At 36.3% G+C, this 26,698-nt stretch overlaps 1 protein-coding gene across 5 annotated transcripts in view; it reads left to right on the plus strand.

The window, feature by feature from the left end:
* LOC103721233 (uncharacterized) overlaps positions 1–26,698 on the plus strand; it is a 40,390-nt gene extending 13,692 nt beyond the window's left edge. The window contains exons 5-14 of one of the 5 annotated variants that reach the window (XR_015987037.2): positions 172–812; positions 3,367–3,465; positions 9,324–9,445; positions 9,558–9,770; positions 9,979–10,254; positions 10,368–10,515; positions 10,980–11,113; positions 25,354–25,434; positions 25,517–25,903; positions 26,324–26,698. Coding sequence is in view for 3 of the 5 variants with exons in the window: in XM_008811354.6 (XP_008809576.3) it covers positions 172–812; positions 3,367–3,465; positions 9,324–9,445; positions 9,558–9,770; positions 9,979–10,254; positions 10,368–10,515; positions 10,980–11,113; positions 25,354–25,434; positions 25,517–25,603 (1,801 nt within the window). In the remaining 2 variants the exon portion in view is untranslated. Of the gene's footprint in view, positions 1–171; positions 813–3,366; positions 3,466–9,323; positions 9,446–9,557; positions 9,771–9,978; positions 10,255–10,367; positions 10,516–10,979; positions 11,114–25,224; positions 25,273–25,353; positions 25,435–25,516 lie in introns of those variants that run through there. The other 4 variants (XR_015987038.2, XM_008811354.6, XM_026810081.4 and 1 more) reach the window with 4 other exon arrangements.

A 26,698-nucleotide genomic window follows, 5' to 3' on the forward strand; every position in this document is an offset into this window, starting at 1 on the left:
GGTCATTGCTATACATTCCGGTGATCACTGTAGTATCTGGTCGTTTCTTTTTAACTCTTTTTTTCAGTATAAATATGTTAAAATGCAGAGAGATGCAAGTTGATCCTATACTTGGCAGAAGTTTTGACTTATACAGCTGTTGACCTAGTCAATATGCATATTTTGCTGCAGTGAGTTTCTTGCTGATGGTGACCTTTTTGAGCCTGAACACATGATAAATGGTGATCACTTGAAAAAAAAAGAAGAGGAATTTAGGTGTAGGGTGGAACTCGAGGCAGAGGAAAGAAAGCTTGAGGAAACTTTGGAGTACCAAAGGCGCATTGAAGATGAGGCCAAGAAAAAACACCTTGCAGAGCAGTTTAAGAATGCCACAATGTTCTCAAAAAATGCAGTAGAAGAACCATGTGCTATTAATTCAAACCCAAGTCTGGATTATCTGGCCAGATTGCATAATGATATTCCTCCAGCTCGTCTAGAAGGCATTGGTTTCGGTGATTTTCATTTCTCGGAAGAAGCCATGCACAAGGACCATCAAAGTTTTAAGTTCAACCAGTCTAGAAATAAATCTTGTAGGCTGGATCAGAGGCTAAATTCAGAAGCACAGCAGTTTAGTGGTGACTACAGCGAGAAATGCCATGAAACTAAAACTGATGAGGTACAACCTTTTGGCCAGGACAATGGAATTCCAGACAAAGGGAGCTTGAAATTGAACGGAATAGAGAAAAATGGAAGGCCTGTAAAATATGTCAACAATTCTGGCCCTCAAAAGATCAAGAAAACCAACAGCCAATCACATTTTAAACGCAAGCAAGGTATGCACTTTCTCACTTATTGATTTAGCATCTTGTTCTTTTAAAGATCTTCCAAATGTTTTCTGTGATTCCAATTTCTTACTTGATAATTTAGGAGATTTCTCCCTTTTGTGACCTGTTACTTACATTTATGATTTCATGTGTTTCTCTACGGATGAACAAATCTGCTCCATGGGTTGAAGTTGAATGGTCGATTCTTGTAATTTCAATATTAGTTTTATGTGTCCTTTCCATTTCCATTTGATTATGAATTTGCTTTTCTCATATGACATAGGGAAGACTTGTTTGCCATCTCAACTCACAAGTTCATTCATTATTTTGCATGCAGCACAGTCAAACACATGCAGATAGGTGTCTCTGTATATTTCTTTTCTCTTTTAGAACTTCTAATGATTTTTCATCTTTCGTCAGAGTTCTTAGAAATAAAAAAGGGGCCTTGCTGTGAAATCTCCATGACCGGCTGGCCAACTTTATTAGTTGCATTTTAAACTTATGCAACCACTATGCAGTCCTTTTGAAATGTTGCCCCAGTCTTGGGAAGAGTCAATCTAAGGGGGAAAATTTCTAAGTCTGATATAAGAGCTGCTTTCATGTTTGAGTTGATGATGTTGGATTCAAAAAAGTTCAGATTCATTAGAAATCAAAAAATATATCTGCTTTAACTCGGTTTATTAGAACACACTAGTTGCCCCCCTGTTTTGGTTCTATCTCTATGATGAGATTCTTTCTGGATCTTAATTAAAGTTTTTGTCAAAAAGGAGCATTATTTGCTAATCAATCTTTTGAGGACCAATTTTTAATGAGTGGAATGGCAATATAGGTGCATTTGACTTGATTTCTTAATTCTATCCTTTCAAATGCTTGTACGACTTGGGAAAATTTGGTTTCCCAATTCCTTTAGCTAGTTTTAGTGAAAGAACTACAATTCATTTTATGACCATTACTTTTTACCAACATCAAAACTCCTTGCTGAAGCAAATATAGTGGTTTCCCAAGTTTTTGATTAACTTTTCGCCACTCTTTTCCTCATTTTTTGTTTTTTTAATTAATAAACCCTTTGTCCTACCTAATTCCCATAAGTAAATTTGTTGACATATCAGTAGAATCGAATAAAATCTTGTCTCCATGATGCAAAAAGTAGAAAGTCTATGGTTCTACACCTGCTTAAAGTTTTTTGACCATCCATGGCTCCATTGATGTTTTTGTCAAGCCTTGTCTTGCAACATATAGAGTTTTGGGGTCGCTCCGCAGGTGATTTCGATGATTCCATCTAAAATTACATAATTGACTTTAATACTCTACATGAGCAACCTGCATACTTTATGCTTGTTGAATAGAATTTTTAGGATGATTTTGCACTGAAGGCCTAGGTGAAATGTTACTTTGATTTCATTGATAATGGCATTAGAATCAACTGTTGAACAGATGCCCCAAAACGAAATCTCACCAGTTCCCATGAACAAGATTTAATAAGTGCCAATTAAATCAACCTGATCTGGTTGTTTAAAGGACAGTTGACAAGGATATGATGGAGCCTTTTTATGATTATACACAAATTATAAACAAGAATGGCTGGTAGTGAGGTTCAGTAACAGACGAACCTCTACCATTAAGGCAGTAAGTTGAAATTTTGTTAACGTGTTGCCTCTTAACAACATTTTACAAATGTGCTGATTGCATTTTTCTCTTTCTGTTGATTCCTGAATACGTACATACGTGTATAAAGGTGCCTATATGCATGTATCTGTATATGCACGAACATATACACTTGTGATTTAGTGTGTACGTATATGTTACACATGTACATACACACACACACACACACATGACACACCCCTTATATGTATCTACCTATTTGTGCACGAACATATATATGTGTATCTGTGGGTGTATGTTTGTGTGCGCATATATATTGCTTAATGTCTAATCTGTTCAAGCTATAAATCAAGTCTTGATGAACAGTGGATGGAAGGACTTGTGTTGTGGCTTTTCATAGTCCAGTTATTAAATTGGAGAAGTATTCTAGTCAGCTTAAATAAAATATATGGTACTGTGATATTCTAGTTTCAGTATTTAGTGTGTTTCCAGATCACCTCGTCTATGAAATGAAGATTTGATATAAATGGTAAATTAGTCTGTAATATGTTTTTTACAATTAGCTCTTAAAGGGTAATTGATGTCATACATGTCAGCACCAATCCAACCAAGTCTACCATCTCTTGTCCTCATTTTCTTGTGCTCCGTGCGAACAGAGATAACAGTGAAGCTATATATGTAGAAGCATGCAATAACATGGCATCTTGTCTTGAATTCAAAAATTTAGAGTAGTTAATAGAAACAAAAAAGGAGTCCGCATCCAAGGGAAGAATTTATGGCAGGTTTTCACGGATTGAATTCAATAATTTAATTTTTATAAATCAGAGAGCTAAATAATTTGAAAAAAGGCACCAAACATTGTAAAACTACCAGTCAATAGTGAAACAGCTAGATAGGGCAGTTCAGACAACTTGTGTGAATTTTATTTCCTAATGAAAAATTGATTTCTTGTGGCCAGGAGATAATGGAACAGAGACATTGAGACCATTGCATGCCGAATTGGATGATGAAGAGAGGTTCCAAGAGGACCTAAAAAAGGCTGTACGCCAAAGCCTTGGTAAGCTCATAACCTTGTATTATACGTGTATTTTTTTTTTTTTTGAAATTTCCTTCTATATCTTTGTGTATACTACATATTTGGATTGCTAGAATCAAATTAGGTCACATGTGGGCCACTTGTTCTTGTATAAGGCAGTCCACTTCTTTAGCTCTTCATTATTGTCAAGAAGCTCACCATAGATGTTCTTCGGTTCTGAAGGATCTACATTGGGACTGGTAGCTTGTATGGAGGAAATGACAAATCTATAGTACGTATTTTCTGCCGTATTCGCTGCAATATGGCTGAAGTGGAAGCAGGATCCAATAGCCGCCATATATCCTCCTTATTCTTCTTTAGCATGCTGTCACTCCTCTGCTGCTTCGAATTCTTGCTTGGAAAGGCATGTAGATCTAAATCATGGATGGTGGCTCCTGGTGGAATCTTCTTGGAGGATTTCTTTATGCTACAAAAAGTCTCCATCATAGATGCAATACGACCACCACCTCTCAAGTTTTCCTAACTAAGGAGGTCTTCCTGAACTTTGGATCTGCCCTGCTGGTCGCAGAACTGGAGCCCGACTCATAGTGTGAGGGCCCAAATAGAGCCTTATGCCTCGCTACCTTATCGTGCTTCCACTGATCATCTAGGCTCGCCTGAATGGCAGCCTGGATTTGTGCTTCGTCATTTGGAGTGAACACCTCCTCTGTCTCTCTGGAGTGATAGCAAAGTGGCTCTGCCGCTTGGTAGTCCATCTCTACCTTCTTGGAAATCCTCTTTGCTACTGTGAAATTAGTGAAATGCTTCATTAGCTGCCGAACTTCCTTTGGGCATTTTGTCATTTTGGCATTTTGGCACGTAGGTACATTGGGATAATCAACATGATTACTCTTCCTCCCTTAAATTGTGTTGCACTAGTTGCACTTCCAGTAGTGCCGATTCAAGAGCATTTGCCTATGATCCTAACTAATGTCACACATGGGTCTTTTTTTCTCGATATTTCCATTCCTGCAGGTTTATCAAGCATATCACTTTATTAATTATTTAGAAATAGTAAAATTTTGTTCCAATACAAAAAATATTTTTTACTTCAAAAAATATATCCGACTTATCTAATATATAGTACTAATTTTTATATTTTTTAATTTATTTATATATTTTAAAATTTAAAAATATATTTATATATCATAAGTTCAGAAAAATATGTTTTTACTTCAAAAAATACTTTAGAAATATGAAATACATACTACTAATTTTTCATTTTTTTGTATTAATTACATATTTTTAATCTTTTTTAAATTTAAAATTAATTTTTAAATATAAATATTTTAGAAAATTAATTTGAGCTTGGATCCATGTAGAATCTTATTATGGCTTTTATATGTATTTTTTCTAAGCTTGTGGGTATGCATTAAAGGCTCTTTCTTATTTTTAAAAAAAATTAGGCTTAGGTTGCTATGTGCATGATCGTGTCAGAATTTGAATAAATGGACACCAAATTTAGATGAATAGTAGCTTTAGAGGTGGCGATCAGATTGGGTTAGATCAGATACGGGTTGGGTTGGATGCGGGTCGGGTTAAAAATTCATCAACCTAAACCGGACCTATTTATTAAATAGGTCAAAATTTTAAATCTGAACCTGACATTTTTGTTAAATAGGTAATCCGACCGGACCAACATAACCCATTTATGGAACAAGTTAAACGGGTTAAACGGATCAGACGGATTTTTAACGGGTTAAATGGATATAAACATGTTAAACAGGTTTAGCGGGTTGTGTTAAACAGGTCAGAAACATGTTAAGTAGGTTTCAAACAGGTTAAACAATTTTTAAACAAGTTAAATGGGTCGGGTCATAATCCGACCCAATTATTAAACAGGTTAAACGGGTCGAAGGTTTAAACCTAAATCCAACCCATTTAATTAACAGGTTTAGATGGGTTGACCCATTTGCGACTCAAACCAGCTTAAAGCGGATCGTTCGCAAGTCGAGTTGACGGGTCAGGTCATAAATTGCCACCTTGAGTAGCTTGCATGCTCTTAAATAAGCTTGTGCTTTTACAACTAATTTTTTAATTTAATTTAATTTTTTTAATTTTTAATCCAAAATGATATTTTTTAATTTTAAAAAATATATATAATACAAAAATTAAAAATTTTAGTGGGATTGTGTAAATTGTCATAGATCTATAACATATCATAAAATCATGCGAAAACCAAAAATTTTGGCAGGGTTTTCCCTTATTTTAGAAATATTGAGGCATTTTTTGGCATTGAGAAAAAGAGGAGGAAATGAGGTAGGGGGAAGCATATCTGATTTTGGGTTGGATCCTTCTTGAATCGTCGCATTTTTTTTGGCTGGGGGGTTGAAGAAAATTTGAACGAAGGCCTGAGAGGCCTTCCTAACACTTAGAGAGGAAGGGAGGGAGAACAGATTCGGACCGGTTCGATCTGGTGCGAATCGGTTGGTTCGCACCAGTTCTGCATGGGATCGGCCGGTTCAGATGGGTTCCGAGCAGTTCGAGGCTTGTTCGGACCGGTTCCGACCGGTTCGGGGTCGGTTCTGACTCTCACAGTCGGTCGAACTGATCCGTTCCCACGCCGGATCGGCTCAGTACGGCTTGAACTGGATGATTCGGCCTGGTTCGGTAGACCATGATTGGCTGGATAATCAGGCTAAACATAACTTGTAGGTCTACATTGCTTCAAGTCTTTATTGAAGCAAACTTGGCCCACCTTGGCTTGGCCACCTAGATATCTATGTACATTAATATTTGTTTCTTACTCCATTGGCTCATCCAGGTCAATCTTCCTTTCTTTCCTTTTTGTCTAGCTGTGGCCTCAAGCTTTAATGCCAAGCTCTCTTTCTCTTCATCATGGCCTACAATGATCAAAATTCGAAGTCTCCCTTGGAGAATCTATTTAAACATTAATAACAAAATAAAATGTCAAACAATGAAAAATAGATAGAAGAAAAGAAAAGAGATAGATCGAATAAATGCATATGATTTAACATATTCTCAACCAAGGTTCGCTGTTTCAGCACCGGATCCCGTACCGATGCTATCCTATTATAGTGTCAGTACACCTGGTATGGTATCCGGTTCAGCATATTGAGTGCGATATGCCCTCTGTACCGCATACTGGCTCGATACCGATATGGTACGGTACGGTCAGTATGCACCGGTATCGATTGGTATGGCAAACTTTGCTTTTAACTAAGTCTTAATTCTAAACTAGTTGAGGTTGACTATGTGATCCTTTCCTCCAATTTTTGCTTTGTTTAGGGGCACACTTTTTGAAAGATGCGAGGATGTTAAGTCATTCCTTACTACTCATCCCATATGATTTTCTGTCTACCTCTTAACTCTTTTCTTTTACAGGTTCAAATCATTGCTTTGTACTGGTGCATCCCTTAGCTTACGTTTTATATGTCTAAACCATTCAAGTCATCCTTCTCTCAATTCGTTCTCAATTGGTGCTAGCTCTACTTTTTTATTAATGACTTTAATTCTTGTTTTATCTTTTTCTATTACCATACATCTATCTCAATATTTTCATCTCAAACACACTCATCTTGAACATACTAGGCCAAATACTATTCTTAGACTCCTATTTTTTCTTCATGTATCCCTCTCGTGGAAACATGATGAAATTAATCCTGTTTTAAACAAATTTTGAGGAACTGATTTTAAAGTGGTATGTGCTGCTCCTTATAGTGGTTTGTACTGCAGTATCTAGCATGCTGTATTGCCTGGTATCAGCAAACCATGAGCATATATGGGGATCCTCCACTATATGTGGCCATATTGATACATGATCAAACTGCTCCAATACCATGTATCTAAAACCTACTTTTAAGGGTATTGTTACATGAATTAATCAGGTTCAAGATGATCCCTTAATAATCCCATCAATACATGACCAATTACATATCAACCATTAATCTCCCAAAATACAATTTTACTTGAAATTAACAATATTACATCAAGAAATTTCTAACATTGTCACCTCTCGAGTTGCAGTATGGATAATAAGACATCTTAGCCTCTAGCCATGGTGAAACTCAATCAGTTGTTCTTTCCTAGCAACTTGGATAACATTGTCTTCAGAAGACTATTTTGGCAGCTTATTGTAATAAGGGTAAAATTAGTTGTAATCTTGTAATAAATGCAATTAGTCAGATCAAGCTGGTTTTTTCCAATGGAGGATGCAAGGTGGCAAACACCTTACACATCTCCCTTGGCCCCAAATTTGGCTTTAAGCTCTTTCCTCAGTTCCATCAACTGTGCATAGGGGTGCAAATGGGTCTGAAAGATCCGAAACTGACCTATACCTAACAAACAAGCTGCATTAAACTTGACATACCCAAATTTAAGACTCATGGATTGAAGATAGGTTGCATATTAAGACCTGTATGCTATTCCATAGAGTATGAGCCTTGAAATAATTGGGTTCAAATTGAATGCCAAATGGACTCAACTTACTGTACAAAAGTTTGTCAAAATATCTGGGCCTAACTCCATAAGCTATGACCAACCTAAATCCAACATGTAACAAGACCTAGCTTCACCTAGACTCACCAAGGGGGTGGGTAGGTATTGTTTCTAATTTGACACTAAGTTAATATAGGTTGGATCTAGGTCAAGCTAGATAAACACCTGACCCAACCCACTCGTATCCCTTGTATCTTTCACATGTGATAGTCTAAGGCCATTGACAATTAGCCTTATAATCAAGGTGTGCTGTCTCAGTACCGGGCTTTGAATCGGTGCTACCTTGTTACTATGTTGGTACGCTCGATATAGAGGCATTTTCGGTGCACTGAGTGTCACTATGCCTTCCGTACCATGTATCGGTACCGAACCAATATAGTACGGTACGCTCCATATTATCCGGTTCGATATGGTATAGCATACCATGCTTATAATATAGTAAGGAACATTCAGAAGATGAATGACGACACCATCTTAACTTGCAAGCCTTATATTGTTGGATATCCAGGGGACAATAACAACATCTCTTTCTCCACCTTGTCCACCCTAAATTATGTCTTGAAGTGACAGAAAGATCTCTCAACAGTCAAGTATATCTATGCAGATCATAGCAATATCAAGATTGGAGATTAAAATAAAGATGAAAATGAGCCATTTCACACATATGGCCAAATTTTAGATCTGAAACAAAGTAAAGTGGGAAGGCATAGAGAATGCTAAAGAGAGATTTCCAAGTTAATTTTATGCTGGAATTGCTCTAATAGCGTAAAATACTCTATGTTCAGTTCTATAGATGTTGGGAAATCATATCTTGCCTTATATCTATAAGATATGAACACATTTTTAAGCCTAGCACATATGTGAAGACTCCACCTGGAGAAGAATTAATTGTGCCTAAACTTCTAGAAAATTTTTGAATTAAGAACAAGAATATTAATAGAGAGAATACCTATGGTTACCTTGAATTCATACTGAGCCTAATCTTATCCATATTTATGGTTTTCTATTATAATACTTTATTAAATATCCTCCAACTAATTGTGGAGGCTGACAGAAAATAAAGCTGGATAACTCAAAAAATTGTGTATAGTATCTGAGACCAGCAATAGATACGTTATCTAATTATTTTTTAGCCATAGGCTATTCAAATTGTATGTTTATGGGTGGTCAAATAATGATGCTACAGTTCTTATCTTTTTATTCTTCATTTGGGGGAATTCAGTGACTAGCCTACATTATGTTATAACAAGAACAAAATTGTTTGTGTTCTGTGTGAATATGTTGAAACACCTGTTCAGTGATCATTACAGTGCTTAATATGTAGTCCTCATCAGTGTACAATTTAACTGTTTCCTTATGTGATCTGGCCTTTATATGCCCAGAAAATGATTATGCGGCCTCTATTACTGAAACTGCAAGCATTCCAGGCAGAAAAGATATATTTGGAACTGGCCTGAAAAATGCAGTTGGTGAATACAATTGCTTCTTGAATGTAATTATTCAGGTGAGTATCAGAAAAATTCTCAGTGACATCTGCTATACTTCTGAACCTCTGATTAGTTTGTTACCATCTAGTTCAAACCCTAATCATTCTTTTCTTTCATTTGAACATTCAGTCGCTGTGGCATTTAAGACGATTTCGAGATGAGTTCCTTAAAACATCATCAATGCATGTGCATGTTGGAAATCCTTGTGTTGTCTGTGCACTACATGATATTTTCTCTGCTTTGACCAAAGCATCTGAAGAGGGACAGAGAGAAGCTGTTGCGCCTACTTCTCTGAGGATTGCTCTGAGCAATTTGTATCCTGATAGCAAATTCTTTCAGGAGGTAATTTCAAAGAAGCTTGCCATTTATGATTTTGTTTTTTATCTTGAATTCCCAAGTAGTTTGGACAAGCTCCATACTTAAGGTTATCCTTATATAGCATCTTATTGGATGAGGTGGTGCTGATGGTCTTTCAGTTTGCATGTAGTTTTGTAAACATTTTTGATTTCTTCATTGTAGGAGACTTGACATATCTAATTTATGTTGACAGGCTCAGATGAATGATGCTTCTGAGGTTTTAGCAGTAATCTTTGATTGCTTGCATAAGTCATATACATCTTCTTCTGGTGAATATGATGCTGAATCACTTGAAAGTAATAGCGTGGGTGCATGGGACTGTGCAAATAATTCTTGTATAGTACATTCTCTTTTTGGAATGGACATATATGAACAGATGAACTGTTACAGTTGTGGCATGGAGTCCAGGCACCTGAAGTATACTTCATTTTTCCATAACATCAATGCAAATTCACTAAGAACAACAAAGGCATGTCTTGCACTATTAAGTTAATGCATAAGCTTGTCAGTTGTTACTATGATGGTATATGATAACATCAGCTATCTTCCTTTTCGTACTAATTATCTCCAATTCTTTGTCAGATTATGTGTCCAGATGTTTGTTTTGATGAGCTTTTGAAGATTGTGGAGATGAATCACCAGTTAGCTTGTGATCTAGATGCAGGAGGGTGTGGAAAATCAAATCATATTCATCATATTCTTTCAAGTCCACCGCATGTTTTCACAACAGGTAATTTTGCTGGCTTTTAGATTAACTTATTTCTACTCGTGCTTAGGAGTGCAAGTAGGTTTGTGGACTTTGGTCTGACACAAGCTAGACCAATGCCATAAATCTGTACTGAAGCCATATTTGAGTCCCAATCGCAGGACTTTAGAGTTACTTTATATTCATCTTGCTCAATGCAAGTAGGTAGAAACATGTGGACTCTGAAACAAACCAGAGTGCCATAAATTTGCACCTGTGTCCCAGATTTTAGTCTCACTTGGAGGCCCTGTTTGCCAACAGGGTTATGGTACAACTCTGAACCAAACTCTAAACCAAACTCTACCGATATAGAGTTGGGGTTGATATGGTTTGGTCCGTCAATTTGCCAAGACCTGAACTGACCATGTGCACCCTTATTTTTGCATTGTGCTAAACTATAAAGATATATTTTTGATGGCACTTTCTCATTGATTGGTTTTATTTTGTAGTCCTAGGTTGGCAGAATACAAATGAAAGTGCAGATGACATATCTGCAACTTTGGCAGCTATTACTACTGAAGTAGACATTGGTGTCCTCTACCGTGGTCTAGATCAAGGAAGCAAACATTCCCTTGTTTCAGTGGTATGTTCAGAAGAAAGCCAAAAGATTTCATTTTTTTTAGCAGTATGCTATAGTCTGAGTCTACTTTTGGTTCAATTCAACTTTTTTATATTTTATAATTTGTGCTACTCCTAACTTGTATTAGAGGTGAAAGAATGGTACAAGTCCAAAGTACTCCTTGTCCATGCTCAAATACGAGATGGTACCTGGAAGGTGCAATAATAGTAAGAAAACAATTGCCACAAGGGAGAGGAAAAACATAGAGATGTGATTATTAGACAACTCCCTCCCCAAGATGAAACTTTCAATCTTGTTGTAGATGATCAACATTATGATATTCTCTTTATGAAAGAGGCACCTTCTGCCTTCAACTCATACTTAACCTTTTTCCAAGTCTATTTTTAAGTTGAGGAAAGAAATGTTTGATCCCCTTCTTTTGAATGGTTGGGTCTTCATTTCTCATCTAAAATGGAACATAACTGCTAGTTTTGTCACAAATGAGCTTCCAAATGCTACATTTGACACAATTGTTCCGTTGTCTTTTTTATATTATATTCTATATAGCAAACTTTGGTGCAGGAAACGAGGCTTGGTGTTAGCAATGGTCTTTTTTTTTTCAAGGCATGACCTAGTTGATCTAATCAATAATAGGTTTGTCTTTCTATAGCCTCAAACCAAGTCATTCGTTGTGTAGTTTTCCCCGTGGTGTCCCTGTATTGTGATCTTCCATGTTCTTCATGTACATATCCACATATGTTTGGCTGCAGGAATGATGTAACTGATGCAGCTAGTGTTTGACCTTGCTACAAAACTGATGCGCCTAGGGTTTTCATCTTAAGAATGCAAATAGGTTTGGAGAACTTTACGCTTCGAACTGAATAAACCTTGTCTTTCAGTACTAAATATATTTTAATAGATTTTGGACAGCAGTGAACTAAACAATTAGAAAAATCGCACATATCAGCACTAAGATATCAAAGCCACAGGAATGCGACATTGTTACATTAAATCCACAAGTAATATTCCAGAATAATCTAAAGTATAAGATGATGGGACAATGAAATTAAAGGATCTGATATACAAGCAGAAAAAAGCTGGGTTCAATGATCCAAGAGTCAAACTAATCTGAAATAATGGGGAAAGGAATCTCAAGCAACAACACAAAAGGAGAGAGGTTTCAGGGAGTGAAATAGGAACGGGATACTAAAAGAGAGGAAGAAGGAACAGTAAGGGTGCATAACAATGTATAAAAGGAAAGGTGCCACAAAATGGCCAAGAATAAAGAGATGAGGAAAAAGGAGTGAGCAAGCAAGAAAAAGATAGAGTAGAAATAGGCAGAAAAGGAGAATAGCGAGAGCATGGTTGGCAAATAAATAAGGTTCTGATAGTTCAATATATGTCTCCAAAAGAAGAAGCGGAACAGAAGGGTGATACTTGGCGCATGAGGATTCATCAAGCTGACCCTAAATAGCTGGGAAAAAGCTAATTGATTATGATTATGATTATGTTATCGCATGTCTTTTCAACTCCCCTGCATGTCTCTTTTTCTCCTTCATACTTCCCGCTAAGGTTTGCCATAGCCGGTCGGCATCTTACCATACCGGTACCAAACTGGAATGCAGTCTTGTACTGTACCGACCAGAGTCTGCCATATCGGCCCGTACCGGCTGGTACGTACCAGTACCTCTCTGAATTGGTACCGGATCAGCATGTAATCTGGTACTGGGTTGGTTTTTTTGGAGAACCAGTTGGTACATCTTCTGTACCGGTCGGTACCAGCCTGTACCGGTCGGTATCAGCCATGTACCGGTGACGTATCGGTTCGCACCAGTACGTAAGCTTTTCAAATTTTTTTAAACCACAGCGCGGCGCGCTGTGGTTTTTCAAATGAAGTGGCCGTGGTCGGAAGTAATAAGATGCATCATCGTCTTCAACCCTAAATCTAAACATAGAAACATCAAAAATCATAAAAAATGCAATAAAAAAACATCAAACTTCACTTAATTTCACACAATAAGATCCAACAGAGATAATTTCAAGAAAAAAAAAACCACTGGAACCCAAAATCCGGTCATTCAACCGGGACCGGTATGAGACCGGTACATACCGCTTCGGGCCGGTACCGGTGTGCCGACCGGTATCGGTATGCCGGACCTTGGTACCGACACTTAGTGCATCTCGCTATCTTGTACCACATCGCATATTGATACTATAATAGGACGGTACTGGTATAGGGTCTGGTACCGAAATGGCAAACCTTACTTGTTGCTCGTTGCCCTTCTGTTTCTCTTCTCCTTCTCCTACTTTTTTTTTTTCCTTCTACTGCAACAGCCAGCTATTAGAAGACTGCACATCATTCTGTTCTATTTAGCTGTAGAATCTTGCTCATTGGATCTGTTTACACATCAGATCTGTCCTTAATTTAATGATGAGCAACTGAGTAATCAGCACTTGCTGCCTTTGCTTCTTAAGTCGATCCCTATTCTCCTTCTAACCTTACTCCTTTGAAGTTTTCTAAACAGACTTTATTTACAAAGATGTTTATCTACTCAGAAAAGGGCAGACTTTTTCTAGAATATTGTGACTTCCCTTTTCTCACAGCTTTGCAGATGGGCTGCTACCTATTTCAGTTCAACTCTAACCTGAAAACCAGCCTTATAAAATATCCTCTTGCTTTCTAAGGCCTTTAGATCTCAAATTTTCATGCTATTACCTACAACTCAACTATTAAATATCATGTCAGATCGGACCTGTTATTTGAGTTAAATTTTGCCCCAATACTTATATAGCATAGCAACCAGTACTACCTCTATACTTTTCTTTGACTAGCAGCCCAGTCCATTGCTAAATCAGATTTCGTATTTACTTTTAGTGCATCTATACCAAACTTGTGTGGCCCCCAAAACAGAGCATGGATTTTCTATTATAAGGAAAAGTAAGAACAAATGAGAAGAATATGGATAAGAAGAATATGAATGCATGACATAGATCCTAATAATCCACAACCTATATGTCCAATAATAGGTTTCCAGAACAATCAAAATATCAATCTTCTTAATCAAATAATCAAAAGGATATTTATGAAACTAGTATTCGAATTCATGATTGGAAGAGTTTTGAATAAAAATTTGTGAGCACTTCACTGATTTGAGTCCTTAATTAAATCTGAAAACTACAGAAAAAGAACAAACAAATAACTTTAATCTTGGAGAACTTCTGTAGGCAATATTAAAAGAATGAAGAACTACAAAAACACTAATCCGATGTTAGAACCTAACGAAGCATCAAAAACTCTCAAGGCGACTTCAAATCCTAAAGAGCATAATTCAAAGTCAATATGAAAGATTGAAAAACAAGGTACCAAAGCCAATATGGGAAGGTGGATATGTAAATATGAGGAGTACCCATGAGCAATGATGGAATAAAGGATAGGTGGACTCAAGGTCAGTGGTATTGGTACTAGGACCTGTACTGGTTGTCTAGTAGTACAGTACAGTACCATGCTATGCTGACTCACTGCATATCGAGAAGGGGGAGCCAAAGAGAGAATGGGACAGGGAGAAGAAAAGCGAGGAAAAGAGAGAGGGAGGGGGGGGGAGAGAGAGATGTCGGGAGAGGGAGAGAGAGGGGGCTCATAAGCCCTCCTCTCCTCCGGTCATCTACAAGCCCTGCTGGGCGGAACTCCTGTTTCGAATAAAACAGAGGCTCAACAAATTTTTCTTGGTGTTCTTTAAGTGAAGTCGGCACAGTTCGCCTTGAACCAGGCAGTTTGGGATGATACAGTGAACCCTAGGTGGATTAAAAAGATCAGCAAGGTGGATAATGCATGATATATATATAAGATGATGAGTTCGCAAGACGAATAGAACTATAGGTTCCATGGGACAATTTTGTAGCAATGTGAGCCATTATAATGATACATCTAGCAATGTGGAATATAGGGCAGTTGATAGGTAAATTTATAGAACTAATAGGTACAATGGCTAGGAGGAGAGTTAATATAGTTTGCTTGCAAGAGACTAAGTGGATAGGAGAAAAAGCTAAGAAGTTGGTAAGACAATTTACAAACTTTGGTGTACCTGGAAAGATAGGAATGAAAATGGAGTAGGAATTATTGTAGATAAAAGTTTAAAAGATGAAGTTGTAGACACTAAGAAAGTAGGAGATGGAATGATTTTAATAAAATTAGTATTAGGATAGGAGTCTATTATCATCATTGGTGTTTGTGCTCCTCAGGTAGAATTGGATAATGCTACAAAGTAACACTTTTGAAGGACATGGATGTACTAATTCAAGATATTCCTAGTGGAGATACAATATTTATTGGACGACTAGTATTCAAGATGGCATATGACCTAGTGTTAGATAAAAACTGCTTTAAAAAGGACTCTCACTCGATAGCATTTTTTTAAAATGGGCCTAATACTAGTCAAATAGACTTTTTCATTACTATGAATACCGATCAAATTTTGTGTCAATATTATAAGATTATACTAGGTGAGTTTAACCATCTGGTGTATATTGGTGGTTTTGGATGTGTGTGTTGGTAAATGGAAGAAGACTAAAAAACATAGGAATCTGAGTGCTAGGTGGTGGAATTTACAAGGAGAGATAAATCACTTGGAGGGTAGAATTTTGAAAAAGGAATATGGGATCTAGATGGAAAAATCAATATCATGTGGGAAGAGATGGTTAACAATATTAAGAAAGTGGCTACAGAAGTATTAGGAGAATCAAGGACACTTGGTGGTGGAATGAAATAGTTTAATTAGCGATTAAGGCTAAAAGAGAGTACTATAGAAGACTACCTAAACATGGGAGTAAAGAAGCATATGAAAGCTATAAGGTGGCTAAGAGTGAAATTAAGAAGGCACTACGAGAGGCCAGTAAAATATATGAAGAGTTATATCACAAGTTAGAAACTAAGGATGGAAAGAAAGATATTTATAAGATTGCAAGACTGAGAGAAAGGAAAACTAAAGATTAATTCAGGTTAAATGTATTAATGATGAAAAATCAAAAGTTTTGATTAAGGTGGACGAGATCAAAGAAAGATGGAGAAGTAATTTTGATAAGCTATTAAATGAAAATCATATAAATGATTTAGAATGCCTTGTTTCATTGAGGATAGAAGAGTTAAGTATACATGTGTTTCAGATAAAGGACGTTTTGAAAAAGATGAAAATAGGCAAAGTAGTTGGATATGATGGAATCCCTATTCAGGTTTGGAAGTGTTTTGATCAAGGTATGCCATATTGTATTGTACCAAACGGTACGAAGTGTATCATACCATTCTAATACTGAACCAATATGTGGTATAGGGGGTGTATCAACACTTGGTATGCTGAACCGGTCCCCATATACTGACATAGTAATAGGGTAGCATCGGTACATGGCCTGGTATTGAGATGGCATATCCAAGTTTAGATGATGTGGGAGCCCAGAAGATTCTTGATATATGAAGAGCATGGCAGTACCAATTTAGAAGAATAAAGGCAATCCTAAAAATTATTCTAGCTATCGTGATATCAAACTCATAAGCCATACTATGGAATTTTGGGAGGATAATTGAGCACATGTTGGGGTGTAGCACAAAAATCTTAGAGAACTGATTTAGTTTTATGCTCTGAAGGTTGATTATGGAAGCTTTTTTCTTTTTCCTTTTGGAGATTAATAAAGAAGTATAAAGAAAAGAGAGAAAATTTTCATATGGTTTTTATTGATTTATCGAAAGTATATAATAGAATACCTAGAGAAGTCTTATGGTGAGTGTTAGAAAAGAAATAATTTCAGTTAGATATGTTAATGTGATTAAGGATATGTACAATGGAGCAGTTAGTAGTGAGAGAACTACTTATGATAATAATGAGTATCTATTCATAAAATGTTTACACTAAGAATCTGCTCTAAGTTCTCACCTTTTTATGCTAGTCATAGATGAGGTTACTAGGAATACTTAAGATGATATTTCTTGGTGCATGCTCTTTGTGGATGGTATAATCTTAATAGATGAAACTAAGGCTAGGGTTTATCGCAAGTTGGAATTTTGGAGGAGTGAAGTAAAATCCAAAGGTTGTAGGTTAAGTAGGACCAAGTTAGAATACATGAAATATAGTTGTAGTAAAATTAGAAATAGAGATAAAGATGGAGTGAAAATTGAAGATCATGAGTTTCTAAGACCGAACATTTTTGATATTTAGGAGCGATTATTCATAAGAAGGGGAGATTGAAGAGGATGTTATTGATAGGATTAAAACAGGATGGATAAAATGGAGAGTACAATTAAGATATTATGTGATCATAGAATACCTGCCAAGTTGAAGGAAAATTTTATAGGACACCTATAAACCAACTATGCTTTATGGTACAAAATATTGGGTAGTTAGAAAACATGTGCACAAGATAATATGGCTAAAATGGGAATGTTGAGATGGATGCGTGGTAATCCAAGAAAAGATAGAATAAGAAATGAGGAACTAGAGAAAGGTCCTCTGAATGCTCTAACATCCTCACCTGATTTGGAGTGAACTGTCTCACGATGTTTTGAACCCAGGTCCCATATTGCTTCAATGGGTAAACAACCAGCTCTTGGAACATACTACAACCCCAGGTGGCAAAGAGCCGACATCGAGGTGCCAAACTTTTCCATCGATGCGAACTCTTGGGGAAGATCAGCCTGTTATCCCTAGTTGAGGACAAATAAAGAGGATGATTGAGATGGTTCAGAGATGACGATATAGGCCTTGGGGTGAACCAGTATGAAGGAGTAATTTGATACTTATAGAAGGAAGAGTGGTAGAGGTAGACTGAAAATTATATGGGATGAAGCAGTAAGGAAGGATTTGATATTTGTATATTTTCAGAAAGTGTGGCCCTAAACAGAGCGGAATGGAGGGTAAAGGATTTATGTAGCTGATCCCAACTAGTCTAGGATTAAGGCTTAGTTGTTTCAGTTATGAGACAAGGGCTACCTAAGGAAAGGGCAAAGACATGTATACACACAAAATTTAAAAAAAAGACAGAAAGGAACATGTCTACATTGTGCCAAGATAAAAGAGTGCAACTACAAATAAACAATAGGTAACAATTTGGGATTCTCTGCAAAAAAAAAATGTGGAATTCACCAATCTGAAATGTAGTGCAATAACGAGAACATGTTTAAAGTGCAAAACAAATGAAAAAATATTCCCCTAAAGTTTTCATAATAATCATGAACAAGGAGAAAAGAGACATGCTTATTTGCTTTGGTGATAACCTATTGCTACAGTATGTGCTGCCCCTGCCCTAAAAATTGGTCCATGTGACAGCATATGCAGTTCCATTGTTCTCCATTCATGGGATCATGGCAGCTTTGATGTACAACCATGTTTGTTGGTGGAGCATATTGTTTGTAGAGTTTGGAGGCATGCATATGCAGATTGAGCGGGATGTGGGCTGGTGGCAAATGCAGATTGGGTGCTATGTGGTACCCACCTCTCCTCCAGCTCTACCTTGTACCCTCCTTTACATCCCTTCATTATCTTTGCCTCCACCCTCATCTTCCCCTACCTATTCACCATATTCACCATCTCTCCTCTTTCCCCTCTTCTTTTGCCTAAAGCTTGCTTAGGTGGTATATGATTCCTCGGCTATCTGCATATACATCTGCCTTTTAGTTATGTGTGTATCATATATATAGTATAATTTAGACAGACACTTTAAACCTTGCATTAACAATATGATGCATATACTCACACCTTTAAAATTACACTAAAAAGCATGTCAACCCTTTGGGGTGTATGTATAGCTGTGACTATCAACTTATACATAGAACCTTGCAAATAATGAATACATTAAATTATATAGCTCCATGACCAACATATTGAACATATAGATGCTAAATATATGCTGATCAAGAAAGGTCCTTCTCGCCACCAGAACATTTAAATTCATATGATTCATTATGTACAGTATACATGTATTTTGACATTTTACATGGTGTCATACATCCCAAGTGATGTGTACATAAATCAATGTATTTTAATATCTCATAACCTGTTTAATTCGACAAACGAAACCCTTGAAGTAACTCTGACATAAGCCGAAGTGCCATGCAAATGAATTGAGAAGATAACGACATCATCTCTAGCTATATGAGGTTTTAGAATATCTTAGGATACCGGAATATGTCACTGTTAGACAAGACAAGAATTAAAAAATAGAAATTCCTTAAAGATTTAAATTTTGGCTAGAACCAAAAATGGTTCAAAATTGATTAGGAACCATGGTTTTAAATACTGCTAGAAGGGACAGTGTCACTGGTATTGTACTGTTCTAGCAAGAAGACGACACCAGTATGGGTGCCAGGATTTTGAAACAGTATATACCAGTAAGTTCCTAGCTGCACCTATCGGAATTGGTATGCTGGTGCTTACCAATAATACATATTGGCCATGCATGGTCATACTGGTATGTGCTGGTGCATACCGACCATATCGGTTGATATCGACAACTTTTTATTCTTTTGAATGTTCTTAGTTTTGGTAAATGCTGTCACTACAGGTACCATACCGTTTTTATGGAAAAAATATTTGGGGTTTGATACCGATATTTAATACCTTGTTAGGAATTTTATGAGTTTCAGTAATTTTGGTGGTTTCGATTCATTATTGTCCTTTTTAGTTAGGCTTCATCATGTATAATTAATAAAGTTCCTTAGAAGAATTTCACAATAGAACTTGAATTTGTGAATGTGCAGATGTCGTCTGCTTGAAATTTCAGGGATTCATAAACCTGTTTTCATGTCTTGTTCTAGTGACCTCTTGAGATTGTGTGAACTGATCTAGTCATTATAGTCCTTAAATTTCATGAAGCAATATCACAGGATAATTAAATTCGCAAACTAAAGGATGTAGTTTATAAGAATAAGAAGCTTTTGTTAGTTTGACAATATATGGTATACAAGATTCTCATCAAATAGTACATTTTTTTGCTGAACGATGTTCCTTATATTTTTCTAAGCTGAATTTTTCTAAGCTTTCTTTTTTCCTTTTTATTTAAAACTTTGGAACTCAACCTAAACTTGTCGAACTGTCAGAGCTGCCTAAACCAATATTTGCCCTAGCCAAAACCAAAAGTGAAATCAAGATTCCAATTAAGCAAGTTGATTGTATTCAATATAATAAAATTTTTGGCAAATCATCCTGCATTTTATCAAAATGATAATAATATAAAATGAGGTGTCCAATCGAAGAGCATGTTGATCTTTTTAGGCATAGACGGTGTTAGTTGTCACTTTTTTATAAAAAAATCGAAACAAGAATTCTATGTCTTTTTTTACAGATTTCTAAGAACAAAAAACATGTTGGTTCACTCTTCCTTTTTTTTAACAACGAGGGAGAAGAAAGGGAGATGGGCCAGCTATGTGGGGATGAGGGAGAGCTTGACATCAAGTGGGGAGTAGTCGAGGGAGTGGTAGAGAGAAAGGAAGTGGAGATGCGGCTGGCGATGTGGCCTGGGACAAGGGATAGCTCGGCGTTGGGCAGAGAGATGCTCGGCGAGGCTTGGGGAGTCGGTGTGGTTGGGCAGGAGCGCGGGGTTGAGGGCAAGATCGGGCAGAAGAAGAGATGTCGGGAGGAGAAGGGTGAAAACTAGGGGTGGCAAAATATGACCCGACCCGCCAACCCGACCCGTGTTCGACCCGCCATAAACAGGTTTGGGTTTGGCCTAAACAGGTTCGGGTCGTAAACAGGTCGACCCGTTTAACCTGTTTATTAATTGGGTCGGATACGGATTTTAGATGTCTGACCTGTTTAAACCGTTTAACCCGTTTAACCGTTGGGCAGGTTAAACAGGTCTAAACAGGTCTAAACGGGTTAAACAGGTTAAACAGGTCTAAACAGGTTAAACGAGTCTAAACAGGTCTAAACAGGTCGGGTTGGGCAGGTTAAACAGGTTGGGTTGGACAGATTAAACAGGTCTAAACAGGTTAAACGGGTCAGGTTGGGCAAACAGGTTAAACAGGTCGGTTCGGGTTGAGTAAACAGGTTAAACGGTTCGGGTCAGATTACCTATTTAATAAACAGGTCAGGTTCAGGTTTGTAATTCCTGACCCGTTTAATAAACAGGACGGGTTCAGATTTATAGTTTTCTGACCCGACCTGTATTTGACCCGACCTGTTTATGCCTGATCCGACCCGATTGCCACCCCTAGTGAAAACTCACTTTTGAAAAAAGTGGAAGTGAAAATTTTTCACTGTCACTCTTTCCAGAAATAATGGAAGTTGTTTAAAAAAACAAAAACAAAAACAAGATAACCAAACATACTTTCTGCATCGGATTCCGTGTTTCTGGTAAAAGAAAAAAGAAAAAAGAAAAAAAAGCGTACCAAATAGAGCCATAGTCGATGCTTTCAACCTTATTGACAATCGGAAAATATAGTATACAAGATCGATTAGTACATTTTCTTTTCTAAATGGTGTTTCTTATATTTTTGATTTTTTTCTAATTTTTTCTTTTATTCCTTTTTCATTTAAAACTTTGGAACTCAACCTAAACATGTAAAACCGCCAAAGCTGCAAAACCAATATTTGCCTAGCCAAAACCAAATTTGAAATCAAGATTTCAATGAAGCGAGCTGATCATATTCAATACAATAACATTTTTGGCAATCATCCTGCTCTTTTATCAAAATGATAATAGTAAAATATGTACAATGAGGGATCCAATAGAAGAACGGGTTGATCTCTTTAGGCGTGGTTGATGCTTTACACCTTATTGGAAATCAGAAGATAAATTTATTTTGGTCATCCTTGGAATCTTCATGGACTTGTCTTCTAGTTAACCATACAAAGGGTGTCTTATCCGCTTCACATTGAAGTTTATTGAAGTTTTATTGTCATGCTCGACAATCCAAGCTTTTCTGAATCCAAAACTGATTGAAACTAACATAAAAGTGCAACATAAACAATAAGTTCAAATAAAATCCATGTACAAATCAAGCATATCATGCTCAATGCTATACCTCTAAACAACACAACAATAATATTCTATGATTCTCATGCTGCTTCAAATACCATTCAATCCAAAAGCAACTTCAATGTAGAGAATCCATCTCTTCAAATAGATCCACTAGGGCTTTGACTAATCACTTTGAAAATTATATAAAAGATGAGGTAAGCTACAAAGCTCAGCAAGTGAACTTCGACATTGCTCAAAAGAGTTCAAGCATCTTTGGTGAAAACAAATGACTTAAAAATAAAACATGCAATCAACTTATCACTAGGAAAGCTCAAATAGAAATCCACTTCAATCATTTTATTATAAAATCCCCAAAGCAAAGTTTTCAGCAAGCTATAGGATGCTAAAAAGGGTTTGAAGCACAAGTTTTGAGCAAAGTTCAATTAATTCACAAACTATAAATGGAATATTGATTCGAGATAAAAAGGTCTAAGCACAATTTATATCGCAAAACTCTTATATTCTGTAATTTCATAGTCTTACAGAGTTTCAGTTGTACTCACTTCAGGCAAGGTTGTGTAAAATCCTCAATTAATTGGATGAGGCCACATGAATCTTCCCTACTAAGGTAGATGAGGTAGATGAGGCTACATAAAATCCTCAAGGTCCACATATATTGCTTGGCCAAGGATCCACATATCCTCGCTGATAATTCAGATATACCACCTAGTCAGTGGCTGGAAGAGATCTTCATTGCTTATTCTAATGAGGCTGAATATACCACCTGGTTAGAGGTCCATATATTTTTCAAGTTCGATATTATCTTCAGATTTGAAAGGAATTTTGTAAATGCCATTTAAAACCATCCACTTAAAGGATCATATACTTTAAAAATTTGCATATTGAAATCAGAAAAAATAAATTCAAACAATCATGTGAACAAACTTTTCAAAGGACAATAATTCAAATTCCTTGCAGTGGAAAATATATGCAAAGTACCGAATAATTTTAAAGCTGAAAAAGAAGTTGGAGTTCAAAAGTTCGAAAATCTTTGTAAGAACTCATAGGTTTTGAATTCCAGAACAACTTCAAAGTTGAAGCCGATTTAAGAATTCAAAATATGAGAGAAACTTGTAATCTTGAGACTAGCATATGGGTACATACGATGAGCATTTCATAACAATTAAATAGTTTAAAAGAAACAAAAATGCTTGGTGAATAAATAAAATAAAAAATTTAAAATAAAAAGGGTAGATAAAGATTGGAGGTGGATGAAGTTGTTAGGGAGAGATAAAGATAGAGGGAAATTAAGTTTGTCAAAGAGTAGTTGGGATAGAGAGAAAGGGGTTTGGGGCATTAGAGAGATCCCATCAAATGCGTGAAGACGTGTGATAGAGGATTTAAATTAGTTGTGTATGTTTACATTTCCATAAGTACCCATGTCAATTATTATTATGTAATATAGTTTTGTTTGTGACTCGGATAATAATCTATTCATGTGCAAATTTGACTGACCCAAAGGATCCCCTAACACTCTTTTTATATAGTATAGATTTAAAACCTTGAACTGATATGTTAACCGCAAATAGATTCAATCTTCAGAGAATATAAAATAGGATTTTTTGCATGAATACCCTCCTAAATATCGAATTTTGCATGAATACCCTTCGAAAATTGATATTTGCATGTATACCCTCATAAAACACTTGTTTTGCCATTCTACCCTTTTTTTTTTTTGTTTTTGCATATGTACCCATACTATTTAATGACGTTAAAAAATTAATGGTTTCAAATTAAAATGACTAAAATATCCTTAATGGGTAGACATGCAAATAGATCGTGATTCCGATAGCAGGAAAAGAAAATAGGGACAATAGCGTAATTTTAAAATTTTATTTTACTCTTAATAATATAAATATGGTTTTTCTTAACACCATTAGAACAATTATTATATTACGGGCATTTGTACAATAACAGAGTTTTATGAGGGTATACATGCAAATATCAATTTTGGAAGGATATTCATGCAAAATCCGATATTTAGAAGGGTATCCATGCAAAAAACTCGATAAAATAAACCCTAAGTTTTGAAAATTGACTAGGTTTTATAGCTCTCTAATGTTTCTTTGTTTTGAAATTAACTTATTCAAAGAAGACCTAGGCTTAAAGATCACAAAGCAGCACTTGGATTTAAAAAGATAGGAAAGTTACATGAAAGGATAACCGTAGATTTTGAAAAAGTTCATGTAGTTTAGAAGTTCAAAACCATACATATGCACAAAAGTGATTTTAAGCCACTAACAAAATTAAACTTAAACTCAAAGGCATGGAGAAAGTTACTTACCTTATGATGCAAAAGAAATCCTATACCTCCTTATCTGAATCTCCTTCACCACCACTACCATCATCATAATGAACCTTTTCCTTCTTCTTCATCTTTGTCTTCTTCTTGGAGCCTAGCTCCCTTCATTTCCTCCACCTCTAGCTTATCCTCCCTTGCCTCTGTTTATAGGCAAGGAGAGTCAGCTTAGTGCGGGGTTCACTTGACTAGATAGGTCCACCCCACCACTTAAGTAGGTTGGTTGCTAAGGTTGGCTAAGTAACTCAGCAGGCAGGCTACTAAAAGACATATAGACAGAGGGGCAGTCATTTACATGCAATGCCATCTAAGTAACTTATAAGCAAATAAAGACGTACGCCTGAACTGAATTCAATAAAAATACTAAAAAAAATTCAATTCCTTAAGGATAAAAAGTTGATCCTAAATTTCAACTAAAATGCAAAGATATTTCAACTTTCTCCATTATTTGAGTGCATCCGGGCTGCTCCCCAACTAAAAATTTCAACATTCCAATGCTAAGTTATTTCTCAAATATTAAAGTTTTATAAATTCTATTATTGCTACTTCTTGCTAAAAATCCAGAAATCTCGATCGAAAAATAAGTCTTGAAAGCATGCATCCAAAATTATGCTTAGAACCAATTAGTGCTTCTGCAGATTGTTCCATTTTCGGATTTTCACATGCATTTAATTCTATGCATGTTTGCATGTGTCCATTTGTATGTATGCATTTTTCTAGTTATTTGGTTGGGTTGTTACATTTATATCAACCTATTCTTGAATAATTTTCCAAGGTCATTTCCTCGTCATGTTATTGTTACTCTTTTACCAAGTGTTCCATGCCACTTCTGCAGGTGACTCATCTGCAAATATGAGAACACATTGTTAAACTCGTTGTCAGTGTAAATGTTTATTCTTGATACTTATTCATGCTTCAAGTTTATTTTTAACTTGGTGATCACCTTTTTTTTTTTGATATTCAGGTCTGTTACTATGGTCAACATTATCACTGTTTTGCATATGAACATGAACAATGGGTTATGTATGATGACCAGACTGTCAAGGTAACTTCCAGATAAGTGCGGTGCTGCTTCTTTACTTTATTCATGTTTGATCATTTATTTTGACCTAAGTAAATTCTAACAGGTGATTGGTGGTTGGGATGATGTTATTAGCATGTGTGAAAGGGGACATTTGCAACCGCAAGTGCTTTTCTTTGAAGCTGTCAATTAGTTGATTCTTGCAAGTAGACATACCCGAAAATAGATGGTCATCATAAATCTCTGCTTTTCAGCTGCTGTTTGTGATCACATCATCTAGGTGCTATAATGGATAGATTGGCATCCTGTTTCTGCCTTTGATCATCGGAACGAGCATGGCCAAATTTCACTAGTATGCTCTGGCGATCGCATGAAGTGCTGGTGCATCAATAGATCAGCTTTTCTGGGTTTTGCAATGATCCTTAAATACCACAAGCATAAGAAACTTCTTCATGGACAACAATGATTCAGGCAATCGATACTGAAGGAACAAGTAATTTCCTCCTTTTTATGAGTTAAACTCAGGTCCTCATCCATGAAAAAGGCTTTGTTTTTTTCTTCAATAAACTGGTACATATATAGGACTATGAGTTAGCCTTATCTATACCATCTTGAAGTTGAAGGTTACTAATTGCAGGCAAGACCTGCTCAATTTGATACAGTTCATAAGTAGTCATTGTTCAATCTATACCTCTGACTTGAAGTGCAATCTTGTGCATAGAATCTTTTACCCCAAAAAAAATCCTTATTCTGATTTTTCTGTGCATCATGAGGATGCCAATGGAGAAAATGTATTGCTTACTGCTTCATCCTTCGCTGAAATATTTTGAGAATTATGGTGATCTGATTAGCTCACTACCAGACACTAGGGAAACTAAGGAGCATTTACTTTTTCCTTTGGCTTGTACCTCAGTGTAGCGGCAACAGTGTGAAGAACTTATTACATGATGAGAAGAATCATAATAATGGTTGGCTTTTCATATTCTCCTAGAAGCCCTTTTTTGAGGAAGCTCTTAGAAATCAAGTTTTGTATCTTTTTGTGTTTTAGGGACAGTGAAGATGTGATGATGATGATGATGATGAAAAGAGTTGTAGCAGTAAGTGGCTTTTCATGTTCTTTTAAAAGTTCATCTTTATTGCTCTATTTTATTTGCCGAAGAGTTTGGTGCATGTTTCTTTCTTGCCAAATAATAGGTCGTTTTAAGATTTCCCGTCTATGTTTCCATATTTGTAATATGTACAAACCTAACAAAGATATAGGTAAGAGCAGCAAGTATTATTCTCTGTA

Source organism: Phoenix dactylifera, chromosome 5 (genome assembly GCF_051530095.1).
Source record: "Phoenix dactylifera cultivar Ajwa chromosome 5, Ajwa_hap1_PhDact_Kaust_v1.1, whole genome shotgun sequence".
In the NCBI taxonomy this organism is placed as follows: Eukaryota; Viridiplantae; Streptophyta; class Magnoliopsida; order Arecales; family Arecaceae; genus Phoenix; species Phoenix dactylifera.